The sequence below is a fragment of the Populus euphratica genome, unplaced genomic scaffold (assembly GCF_000495115.2).
Source record: "Populus euphratica unplaced genomic scaffold, PopEup_1.0 scaffold13.1, whole genome shotgun sequence".
NCBI lineage: Eukaryota > Viridiplantae > Streptophyta > Magnoliopsida > Malpighiales > Salicaceae > Populus > Populus euphratica.
Window position 1 is genome coordinate 893183 of NW_011499872.1, and position 13593 is coordinate 906775.

General features: G+C 32.7%; 1 protein-coding gene across 3 annotated transcripts; it reads left to right on the forward strand.

Moving 5' to 3' along the window:
- The first annotated feature begins 9819 nt into the window (after positions 1-9819).
- On the forward strand, positions 9820-12298 carry LOC105127539 (dof zinc finger protein DOF3.6-like). 3 transcript variants are annotated; one of them, XR_842652.1, is made up of 4 exons: positions 9820-10169; positions 10358-11285; positions 11384-11556; positions 12075-12298. XR_842652.1 is itself a non-coding variant. In XM_011028882.1 (3 exons), the coding sequence occupies exons 1-3, from the start codon at positions 10119-10121 to the stop codon at positions 11473-11475; spliced, it is 1071 nt and encodes a 356-aa protein (XP_011027184.1). In that variant the 5' UTR covers positions 9820-10118; the 3' UTR covers positions 11476-11789. The 3 variants fall into 3 exon arrangements, 2 of the variants coding, with proteins under 2 accessions (XP_011027184.1, XP_011027185.1); XM_011028882.1 differs by lacking the exon at positions 12075-12298 and having other exon boundaries at positions 11384-11789; XM_011028883.1 differs by lacking the exon at positions 12075-12298 and having other exon boundaries at positions 9821-10169; positions 10358-11453.
- Positions 12299-13593: the final 1295 nt, after the last annotated feature.

Sequence of the window (13593 nt, forward strand, 5' to 3'; positions counted from 1 at the left end):
TCACTGAACCCGTCAACGTATGAAACGGACCAGTTGGTCGGCCTTGTCATGGCCCAGCAGGTTTAAATAAAATGCAGAGCTGGGTATCATGGACCATTGATTCTTTTACCGGAAAAACAAGTTGAGTTCCTCCATCATCAAGACTTCTCTGGACAAATATTAGATGCATCAATATAGTTATTAAGGATTAATTAATTTCCAATTATAAATTAAATTATAGCTGGTCAAATTCTGGTTAAAATAAAAAAAAAATCAATTTTAGCTATGAATATCATCCGAATTATGGTTTCTATTGTCGATATTTAAATATAATTGCGTATAGAAAAATAATTTAGGAAGGATCGAAGCAGCCAGCTCTGAGAGGATCATAATTGAGGTCATGCATGGGTCTCACATTGATCTTGCGTCTTTGCTTTCGTGTGAAAGCACCATGAAATTTTGGCGCAGAAGATAATGCAGGATGGACCACTATTTTTATTTATTTTTTCAATGTTTAAAACTTCACTCAATAAAACTAATTAGCAGCTGTTAAAATATTTGATTAACCACCAAGTTGAGCTGTCTTGAAACAAATAATTTGCAATCCAGCCTCAAGAAAGAATATTCTTCACCGAGATAAGCACGTGAAACCCTTTTCGAGTGAGATTTGTCAGCTTCTTGATATCCATTTACAGCTTCCATACTTTACATATGAATATTTAACAGTATTAATTAATTACTGGCTCGGAAAGGGTTAAGAAATCTTTAATTCGATGTTTTATATGATTATTATATACGATTTAGAGGAAGGAGGGTGTGTGGGGAAGAGAGGTGACAAGTAGGGAACAAAATAATGGGTGGCAAAAGCTGCAAAACAAGCTTCCTTTCCAACTATGTATCTATACAAGAAGAGTTGCTTTTTGCATGAAAATGAGTTAAAGATGATATTGTACCAAACATTGATTAGATAGGGGAATTAGATTCCGACACCACCAATCTATAAACAATTATATATTTTATATAGTTTTATTAAGCCATACGTTGCAGATACAAGATGACCATCATCAAGATTTGATCTGCAACATGTATTGATCCCTCTCGAGACATTAATTTTCCTTTTGTATTTTCCAAGCAGTGTTTTGAAAATCCATCTGGGTTGGCTTCCACCAGCTCGAGACATCAGAAAATCTCTCAATAATTGTTGCATTTTTGTTACACTATCTGGAAGCATTAAAAGATGAACTCTGGTCATACTACAAGCCTGATCGTTAACCTTGTTGGCATCAGTTGGTCAGCATTATCAATTTCTTCCTCTGGAGATGTTATTGCACTTTAATCGCTCATTTTATATTAAAAATACATTGATTTTATTAATATTAAATTGATATAAAATTAATAAATATTCTCTTTTTGTTAATAAAAAATAAACAAAACCCTTCACAACGTTGATGAATCATAATTTCTCAAACACATACCATGTTTTCATGGATGGCAAATATTTGAGATCAACAGCTGAGTGAAAAATATGGATTGGATTTAATTTTGAAGCCCTCATCCCCCTACTTCATAGGACTATATATATCAGCTCATGAGTGGAAAGAAGCCAGAATTCCACGGGTAATCCTGTTTTTGCATATCAAAGAAATTATAATAAAAGAGCATGCTGTTTTTATCCTTTCACTCCTAAAAATCCCGTGAGAGGACGAAGTTGTGATTAAATGCTTGTTTCAATTATGTGAATTAAGAAAAAAAAATTAATCTGAGTATTTATTTTGCTACAGAAGTTCTGAGAACCCGTTCCCAATACTTTTCCAAAATGATTTTGGGTTAAAATTAATTAATTCTGTTAAAATGTTTTTAATGAATTTTGACATATTTAATTTGAAGTACAGTAAAAAACCATCAATTTAAAAAAAAAAAGGTTCAGAAAACATCAGAAATACAGTACCGAGGGGGCTAGGATTTTAGCGATGCTTTATTTGTATGATTAATTAAGTTATCTCCTAAGTAAATTAATATTATAACGAGCTACTCTCAATTATAAGATACAGGCAATCCGTTATTAGATATATATTTTATATCTACGGTGGGGGTGTTTATATGCTTAGATATGGTGGTCTTGTGATTTGACATCTTGCTAAAAAAAAAAAAACAATGAGAAAAAAGTAATCATTGCATTTTACCGTTGAAATACAGGTGTAATTACTATTTGGAATTGCGATTAATAATATTATCAGATGCTTTTTTTTTAAAACATCTATTTTTTATTTTATTTTATTTTAAATTATTTTTTTATATTTTAAAATTATTTTAATATGTTAATGTCAAAAATAAATTTTAAAAAAATAAAAAATAATTATTTTAAAAAAATTTCAAGCAAAAAGCATTATAAAAAAAACAATCATTACCACAATACTAAACAATTTTAAAAAACTCTAACAATAAATAAATAAATAAAAAATAGAGTGAGAAAATGAGTATATAGCACCTACTTTACTGTTTAAAATGAGTAATTATAACGTTATTCATTTTTACAGTAAAGTACATGCATTGTGTGTGAGAGAATAATATAAAACTATTTTTGAAATCTTATATAATAGCTTGAATATTAGATTAAGATGGTTTTTTAATATGATATTAAAAACTTACTGACCAAGTGGTTATGAGTTCAAATTCTATCACCTCTTTCTAATTAATAAAAATTAAGTGTAAGATAGTATGGACATATACAAGTTTTAATTCTAAATAATTTTCACTTAAAGGAGAGTATTAGAAAATAATATAAAACTATTCTTTAAACCTCATCTAACAATTTAAACTTTTGGATTGAGATTATCATTTGACATTGCAACCCAATTATTTTAGCATAGAGAAAAAATAGATTGTCACCCACGCTACTATGTGAATGTGATTAATTTCTTTTAACACAAAAAAGGTAGGTGTTGCTAACATGTTCTCTAGTATAAAAAAATTAAATAGTTTAGGGATTAACTTGATTTAACCCAGTTGACTTAGTAAGTCTAAAAACAATTTGGATTATAAAAAAAACAACAACACACATAGATGTTCCCTAAATCGCACAAACAAAATGACAGAATATTTATTTGAAATTACGATAACTTCATAAAAAATAAAACAAAATAAATCATGAAGATCAATCTAAAATAAACCAAATATTGAAGTATGACATTAAAAAAGAAGTCAAGATTTTTTTTCCAACAAAAACTCAAAATATAAAGATGAAATTATATATATAAACAAATTACCCTAAAAAAAACCCCACCGTGCCTTGGCCTTGATAAAAAAACCTAGACGTGTAGCTACCCATGGAAAGATTATAGTGACCTAAGGGTTGATGTAAAATCTAGGCATGGGTGTTTTACCCCTAAAAATTTATTTCTCAACTTTTTTTAATCGAGAAACACACAAAAATAAAATCACCCTGAAGATCTAAATAAGCATGTTTATACCTTCAAATACTTCAAAAAATAGTTCAAAAATAAAAAAAAAATCAACTCGAAACTCAAAAACTTCTCAATGTTAAATATATTCTTCAAGTAATTTAAATATAAAGGAACACTGAAGTAAAGCTAATCTCGTCAAATGAAACTTGTTGGAACCAGTATTGATTATTATGGTAATCGAGTTCAGTGTTAATCAATATTTTTATTTTACCATCGAAATCAAATGATTTTTTCCCTCACCTGAAACCAGGGATAGAAAATAAGAGAAAGGAAGATTTGGATCAAAAGTGGATTTTTTAAAATAACTAAATTAGAATAAAAATGGATAAATTGCTAAGTAACAGAATCAAAGTCAATTTTTCGAGGAAATTTTAAAATGATTATCTTATTTTTTTATGTTTTTGTTTTAAGTCCCCTTATTTTTAATTTTATCTCATATTAATTAATACAAAGCAACTCACCTTTAATTTTGGCTTCTTAAAGATCAAGTCATCCAAAAAAAAAGAAGTTTGATGATCAGGAAAAAAAATTATTACTTCAATAAATACTAAAATGTAATAGGATGAATAATATTTACAGCGTGTGTATATATATATTAAAAACACCATACCTAGTGTTTTTAGTTGTTATATACCTAAAATAAAAAAAGGTTTTTTGCTCAAGTAAATAATTTTTTCTAATAATTATAGATATTTAGATTAGTATTAATTATTTTTTTAAGATTTTAAAATTAACATTCAAATCAAATAAAATTTTAATAGTTATGAGAGTTGTAGCAGGAGCTAAAACTAGAGTAAATAATATCGCTAAAGCATTTGTGCGCTTGTCACTGCAAATAATTAGTTAGCTTTGGTATTGAAATATTCAAATATGCGCAGATAAGACTAGGAACAAAATGGAATTCAATCAATGCATGTATCCTTATCAGCTAGGCTTTGAATCTCAGAGAGCAAGCATGGGTGCAGTCATGAAGTCATCATATCATGAGTGGCTATAAACATTGAATTCCATCTCAATCAATTAGACTTTTTCATCACACACGCAAGTATATGCATTAATGTGTCCATACATGTCTTAATTTCGAAAGAATCGAGTCTGATCCCAAATCTACTGTGGTGGTTGCAGATGGAGAGGTCTATATGTGGACCACAGCTCTTGCCATTGAAAAATATGGGGCCTCGTCTCTTCTTTTTCAGCCTTAGTACTGGTGGCAGTGTTGAACAGTTTATCATTATAATAAATGTTAAAAGTCTACTATCGGCTCCGACTCACTATTAGCTTGAACACTCTCTCTCCCTTTGCAACTTCGCCACCAGCTTAACTTGCATTAGCTTTACTTGCAATAGTTAAGTACAATAAAAAATAATTACAAAAAGAGGATATTTTATTATTTATATTTTATAATTTACATTTAAGTATGCGAGTTTTCTTTTATGATTTGATTTTTTACGAGTGACTCTCCACTCATAAATAGCGTTTAAAAGTGTTTTCATATATATATATATATATATGAAGCTCTCTCTGTCTCTGGTGTCCATTATTTTTTTGCCAGCCATATAAAGTAAAAATGGGATGCAAGCTTGTCTGGCAACGAGTCCATGCTCCATATCTCTTAAGAGTGGTATCTAATTCCATCTCACGAGAGAGAGAGAGAGAGAGAGAGAGAGCCATTTAATTTTCAATCTTTAATATATATTGATTTTTTGTTTATTAAAAGGCGCATCGATGAGCTATGATTACACAATGAGGATAGATAGTTGAGTTTTAATATGCAACATCCATCCGTACTTAATTATAAGCAGAAATACTCCTTACAAAACTTGAGAAGAAAAATAATCGCAAGTGCTTTTATAATGATAAGTTACGCTATCAAATTTTCAAAAAGTTAAAGAATAATGCCATACTAATAATGAATTATAATTTCATATAAATACACATTGTAATTATGAAAACTTAGGATGCTAAACTTGTTCGTAAATTAATCATTTTTGAAAGTCACATAATATATGCTCAAGCAGATTTATTTTTATTTTTTGTTTTTAATATAAGCAAAAGAGTACAGGGAACGCCTATGAATAGGCAACAAGAGAATCGCACCAAGCAGGATTGAAATAAAAAATCACACTATATTACAATCAAAACCCATGCCACTGCTTCTAAAGTGCAAGACCTCATCAAAAGCAGACACCAATTACGATCAACTAGAAGAAAATTCTGCAGATTTACGTACGTTGATACCACCCAAGAAGACTAGAGGAGCACAACTCCACCAGCCAAACTTTAATATATATTAATTACTTGTTTTTATGGTTTGATGCCACTTCTGGCTTGCATCACAGTGCCTTTCTTCTCATCACCAGTCGCGCATCACCATTTACGTTCGGGTCACTGTATGAAATCACACCCGCACTCCCTATTATGGTCTACGCGCATGCGTCAATTAAACTAAGCTCTTTCATATGCTTTACTGCAATATCGTAGCTTGATAAGGAGAAGATCTCTGGTTTCTCGAATATACATGGATATTGAAAGTGATGTGTGCATGCTAATGTATAGAGAAAGAATGTGATATATATGTAGCAATTTGCTAGCTACTCATTACATGGATGCAGGTAAAGTTTCTTCAACATGGTGCCATCTTTCCACCTCTGCAGGGGGGCAGAGCTAGCCCTTGCATGATTACTCAGAGATGCAGGATGTGTGTACGATTGAAGGGAAAAGCGATTGTAAGGACATTGTCCATGCATAATAATGCAACCATTTAACCAAACCCTTTTCTCCTCCTCCTCTTATTTTGGACCACATTTGAAATCAAAATGGTCATGATATGAGTTTTGACAAATTTAACATCGCACAGCCAATCAGTCATGAATCCAAGTACATTCACGCACCGTGGGATCGATTCATCAAAGTCGTCATAAGGGTACACCACATTGCATGAATACATTAACCACGTTAGTTTCTTAATTTAATTTGACTTCTTTTCCTTATATTATAAATTGCTGTTTCAGAAAAAAAAAAGAGAAGAAATTATAATTAGGAATTGATTGCATCGATCTCATGCTCACAAATAAGTTTGAACCATCATAAATATTAACGGTGGAATGAGTCTCACTATTAGGCCTTATTGATGAGAGATTTAAAATCATTGATCAGTATTAATTTTTCCCATCTAGTTAGAAAATAATCACCAAATCTTTATTTAAAAGAAGAAAATACTATCACATCGATAAAATCCGACACCTAAATCTATAAAAACAAAATTAAAAGAATAGGTAATCTAAAATGATGAATAAAAAGAAAGAGAAAGAGAGAGATGTGCCAGTGAGAATCATAGGCAACGGCGAAATGGTTGTTTTTTAAAAAAACTAGGTTTTTGTTCTTTTAGAGAGGAAAGGAGGGGAGGATCGACTTTATATCTTTGCTCTTTTCATTTGGTGTTGGATAACATGATCCATTATATGTTTTTGTTGAATATGTTTTCGAAATAACTTTCATTTAGCCGGGGAAAAAAACCAAACAAGAAGTCAACAGTTTCACGATAAATATAATAAGGCATCGAATCATGTATATACCAATTCATGGTATTGGTACCAATACCTTTGGCCCAAATATCCCTTCCACTAAGAGACGTACATTCGTGTGGGATATCAGAGGATGAGATTCCATATACGAAATGATGTGCCATATATATATATATATATATATATATATATATATATATATATATATATATATATATATATATATATATATATATTTGATGATGATGATGATGCAAAGTCTTGGTCCACGAAAACTTCAACATAAAATGATCTTGGCCTCATGCTTCATGCGGGGACCCTTTGGCGAGACCTACTTTTTCACCGACCCAGATGGAGATATATAGCTGTAAAATGTGAGCATATATATCATATCATAGACGTACTCAGAGCTAGTTCACAGAGAGATTGGTAGGCTAATATAGACAAGAAGGTGCTGTTGGACCCAATGGGGATCCTACGTGGCACGAGCGAAAAGCAACGATGTCCCGACCGTGAGCATCTGATGACGACTAGTCTCTTCAGCCCACAACCGGCGGCTTGGGCGCCACTGACACCACTATCATCCTTTCCTGAACCTTGTGAAGATAACCTAACCCAAGGAAAATTAATTTGAGGGCTTATGATTGCTGCATTGCCTATCAATAGTAAAGCAAAACCTGTCCTGTCGTTCCAAATGGAATATATTCCAATCCATCCTCAAGAGTTTATAAAAGTACTTGATTGGCGCCTTGGTGATCTCTTTGATTGGCAATTTTTTTCTCACTTAAAGTAGTTTTTGACTAGTTTGAGATGCATGCACTCCTTGCTACTCCCTTTCCATTTTGATATATATATATATATATATATATATATATATATATATATATATCTCAATTAATTGATTCAGCGAAGCCTAGTGCTGATCATCCTTAGATCCACACTAAAATTCCCAAACTAATTAATGAACTCGAAGCAAAAATTCAGTTGATATTGCTAGAAATCTTTCTTTTCCCTTAAAAAAAGCTTTTGCCATTGATAAATACTACTGATAGAACATAGCGGATTTTGAATTTTTTGATCAGGGCCTTAGAATTTGAGATGAGCATCTGTATGTGGATTAATTGTGGTGCATCTATTGATCTCTGTGAGGTAAATTGGCCCAAGACTTCCCTGAGTCTTCGATGAAAACTCCTAATTTTAAAATTAAATTACTTCCCCGTAACATTATTTTCTTAAAAAAATACCACCCCTCTGCCGTACGTGGTTTTATCCACTGACCATGTGGATTCTGATGTTTCCATTGACATGTATTGGTCCGAGACTTCCACTAATTTTCCATGAAATTTTCTAATTTTAAAAATTCCTAATTTTATCATGTTTTCATCTGTCTTAATTAAGTGATTTTACCCACCAAATATCCTATACGTGCCGTGTATTTGAAAACATAGTTAAAAATATTATTTTTTAAATTAATTTAATTTTTATATTTTTAAATAACTTTAACATGTCAATATTAAAAATAATTTTAAAAAATAAAAAAATTATTTCAATATATTTTTAAATAAAAAACACTTTAAACCAATTAAATTTTCAAACACCAGCAGCTATTATGTTGGTTAATGAAATTAGAGCCCGTATGAAGTGATCGTGACATTAGAAATCATGCATAAACAAACAATAAAAAAATAAAATTCTGGACATTAACAATTATATTTTTTTTTGACAGAAAGTTCAGAGAATGTTTAGACCTATTATTTTTATGCGGTGTCTAAATGTAGACGACATAGACTATTTAGTTGATAAAATTATGTGGTTCCATCAAGTTCGAAATATATTCTTTATTACATTCAAAATAAGAGGACTAATTCGCAAATAGAAAAGTTATTTTTTTATTTAAAAGAATTACTCATTTAACGAAAACACAAAGTAGTCACGAATCTTCAAAAACAATAACGCATGGTCATAAAGTTGTATACATTTATAGCCATGCATCCGGCTATTAATACTGTTCTGTGTATCATTTATCCTAACTTCAATTTCGTCATACACAATTCAATTTTTTTTATTTTTTTACTAGAAAGAAATAAAAAAATAATTTATGGTCCCTTAAGCTGGTGGTGATGTGACCCTATAATGCTATCTTGTAATTTTTCCCTTTTTAAAACTTTCAATTTCACGGCAAGAATAATTTGTAATTGAGGTTCTTGTGGCCACCTAATTGACCTGAAATTAAATTCTGATTAAAAAAATAAGTGAATTTCCTTTTAAATTTCTCATAAATGTCAGAAGAATTTTTTGAGTGAATTACTTGAAAATGGATCAAGATCCTCAGATATTTTCGAGAACATTAATTATTTAGTATATTCAAATCAACAATTTTTTTATAATTTAAATAATCAGATACTCCTATTGGAGAAGTACCATTCCATATTATATATATATAATAGTTCGCTTAATTCCTACAACAACCACGCAGTCAGCAAAAACACTGGCCGGGCTTGGGAGCAAATATTTCCCCAGTGGGAGTTGAAAGTTAATGGTAATATTAAAGAAAGTATAAAGGGCATAAAAAACTCTCTATTATGACAATAATCTACGTAAAGAAACAATTAAAAAAAATAAACTGTCACAAAATAGTCATGCAAAAATAACAGTATGAAAAAAAAAGAAAAAAAGAGGGGACAGACGCAGGGAAAAAAAGGTACATTCGACAGTGACAGTTCCACCAAGGATGCCCTTACCAAGACCTGCTTTTCTTAGCTTTTTAATTCTCTTAATATTTAAAATAAAATAATATAAAATATTAAACTTCACTGCTCTCTGCATGGCCACTAATCACATTATACAAGAGGTCTGGGGGATGTTGTAAATTAAAAACGAAAGAAGCTTACGGGTTAAGATACGAGAACTATTCACTTCATTCCTTTCAAACCCTAAGCTTTAAGAAATTTAATAAAACAAAAAGAAAGAATTTTGAGGAGGAAGATGGTTAAAGAACAAAATAAATAAACACACAGACGCCTCCTTTATCTTTCCATCTCCTTCTCTTTCTGTCTGCAACTCTCTTCTCTTGATGTGATTCTCCACCATATCTCCCCCCTCAAAAAACCCTATCAAACTTTACAAAAGAGAGAATTAAAGCTCAAGCACCATGGTCTTCTCATCCATTCCGGTCTATCTAGATCCACCCAACTGGCAGCAGGTAGTTTCCCCCCCTCTTATTTTCTCTCTACTTGCGACTAGATAGCTAGCTTCCTCTCCAAAAAAGCAATTCAAAAGATAAATAATATTCCTATCCTTCACTTTTTTTTTAATTTTTATTTTATCTCCTCTTGAATATACTAAATATTTGATTTCTTTCTTTTGTTTTTTTTACTTTTGATTTTGCAGCAACATAATAATCAACCTCCAGCTGGAGCTGGGAATGAAAACACTCAACTTCCACCGCCGTCAGGACCACCTACAGGTGGTGGCGATGGTGGTGGCACCACAGCTGGCTCAATCAGGCCTGGATCGATGACTGATCGAGCCAGGCTAGCCAAGATTCCACTACCTGAGATGGCCCTTAAATGTCCAAGATGTGAATCAACAAATACCAAATTCTGTTACTTCAATAATTATAGCCTCACCCAGCCTCGCCACTTTTGCAAGACTTGCAGGCGATATTGGACTAGAGGAGGTGCACTAAGGAACGTGCCAGTTGGCGGTGGCTGTAGAAGGAACAAAAGGAGCAAAGGAAGTGGTAGATCAAAATCTCCAGTTAAAGCTGGGTCTAGCTCAAGTGGTGGACTTTCTTCTAATGGTGGCACTACTGATATTACAGGGAACATGGCCACTCCACCACCACTGTTACCAATGTTCCCACCTTTACATCATCTTGGTGACTATAATTCCCCAGATATTGGGTTAAATTTTGGTGGAATCCTGCCTTCAGTTGGGGCAACAGCTGGTGGTGGTGGTGGTGTTGAATTTCAGATGGAAAATAGTACTAGTTCAAATAGTGTTGGTGGATCTGTTTTATCCAGTGGACTTGTTGAGCAGTGGAGATTGCAACAAGTGCAACATCAAGTTCAGCAATATCCTTTCTTATCTAATTTGGAACCATCAAGTGGATTGTATTCATTTGAGGGTGGAGGGATTGGACCATCAAATTATTCTGGTCAGATTCGGTCGAGGCCATTGGACAGTACTGGGGTTACTCAGCTAGCTTCGGTCAAAATGGAAGAGAATCAAGGGTTGAATTTATCAAGAAATTTTTTGGGAATTTCAGGAAACGATCAATACTGGGGTGGGAATAATGCATGGACCGATCTTCCGGGTTTCACTTCTTCTTCTACAAGCCATCTTCTATGATTTTGATGTGCTTTCTATCCAAAACTCCACCCAATCTTGGTGTTTTCTATTGTACTACTACAGGTTCACTAAAGCTATCAGTAATTAACTCGAAGAAAAAAGACGTGTTTCAAGTTTCAACCAATTATCCTAACTCTGCAAGTTCCAATCCCTAGAATCTTTATGCTGATCGACGTGAAGGATGGATCATAGAACTTGTCTATTCATGATCTACTGAATTAAAGAACTTAGAAATGGTAGGGCTTCTAGTCTTGAAGTTTATTTTTCTGTTAGCAATTTTTTTCCTTGTATTCTATTCTATGGGATTATGTTACAAAAGTAGGGTATATGTTTTCATGGAGTTGGATATCTGACATGAATGGCTTAAATTATTATAATTGGCTTATCAATATAAGCAGCGCAGTGTACTCAGGGATCGATTTTCGTTGATATGATATGTGAAAAAAAAAAAACTTCTTTGTTTGCACAATATGCTTCTTCTTTCAATCTGTGAAAGTTATGTTTTCTTCTTTCTTGAGCATCATCCCCAAAATTTGGAAGAACATTTTGTACATTGTCTAATTATATCATGATGGTCTTTATCATTTGCATTAAATTCATGCATCCTTGTCCTCGTGATTGAGTTTGCTTTTATCGAACCCGTCTTTAATGCTAAAACGAACCCCTCTAGCGAAGGAATTCGGCCTTTATTCTTGTTAAGTGAAAGTAGCTTCAGAGTTCGACGAGCCTCACTATTTTCATGAAATGTACACAGGTCTCCATACCCTGCAAGTCTGCAACTCTCTTTCTTGTGCCCGTTATGCTGATAAAACTAGAAAGAGAACAACCACGTACACTGATGAGACAATGTTTAGGGTCTTCTTGGCCTTTTAAGGTTAACACAGTGGGCAATCTCCCTTTTCTGGCGAGTTCTTGATGGTTATGTTATACAGTTTGTGTTTGGAGATATATAAAAATCAAGTGCTTCCTACCATGTTATCAAAGCTTCATTGATCAAATTAAGAATCATGAGTTTTGAATCTAGCTACCATTCCATTCTTTTTTCTAATTTAAATTGAATACAGACCAGATAGTGATGAGTTTGTGCAAATCTTAAATCAAAATTGTTTTAGTAATATAAAATCGTATGGTGGAAACTTACCTAAACTCTTGGATTGGATTGAATGGTTCCCTGACTCTTCCTTGATCTTTCTTAGTCGTCAAGATTTTTTTCTTTCTTTCTTTTTTCTTAGTACCTCGCATCATCGAACTTGAAGTGAGTCATTCATTAATTTCCCGGCAACCTCAGTTCCCTTAATCATCCATTTCCCCAACTTCAAATTCCTAAATGTCTCGTTGCCCTCATAAAGTCTTAGGAATTATAACCTGGGACAAGTTATTTTTCACATGCCCAAGAAAAATCGCTGTTGAGCACATTAAGCTTTGTGCCCTCAACTTCTTTAGATTTTGACACAAAAGTGACGGAGTGAGAGTTGAGAAGAGAGAGTGGTAAAGAAGAATATCGTTTTGGAAGGTTTTGGACGTACTTATTTGTTTGTTTTGTGTGGAGACTGGAAATGATTATACAATTATGGGTGATTGACCGATTGAGAAGTACTTATTTGTTGTATCCGTGCTTGTTAGAAACTGAGAGTGCTAGAGATAGATGTATATGGACAAGAAGGTGCAAAGGAAAGAAACGCCAAAATTCCACTCAAATCCACGCATAGACACCCCATGATCTAGTATAGGATTCTTGGATTTTGTTTGCGAAAAACTAACGTAAGACTACAGTCTCTAGTCTCTAGACAGAGTCAAAAGTTATGCAAGAATGTACAAAAACTGCTAGAACTTCTTCAACTTTTTTTTGATTTTTTGTTCCCTGACCAATATTATAAAAAGAAAAACATAATGTCTGTAATCTCAACCGTGTTTTTTGGGGATTATGATCGTCATTATTGAAAATCTTTGTTGGGTTTGCATCTTAGTATAAGGGAATATTGGAATCTGGGATTTAGATCTGCTTTCCCAAAAACCAAGGCTATTTACCATAAAGGAATAAAGCCATTTCTAATCTGTTAAAAAAGTAAATCTCTCTCTCCCCCTCTCTCATGAGATTGAAACAGTGATTGTGGACATGGGTTTTTTTGTGGTCGGTTGGTTGTGAGGGATTTTGATGAATGACGAGAGTGATCCGAAAATTGTCGATCGAAATGTGACTCGGTGAGGGTGTGGGTGATAAAAAATAGAAAAAGAAAACATAGACAAGAAAGAAACAAGGAGAAGAAGATTTG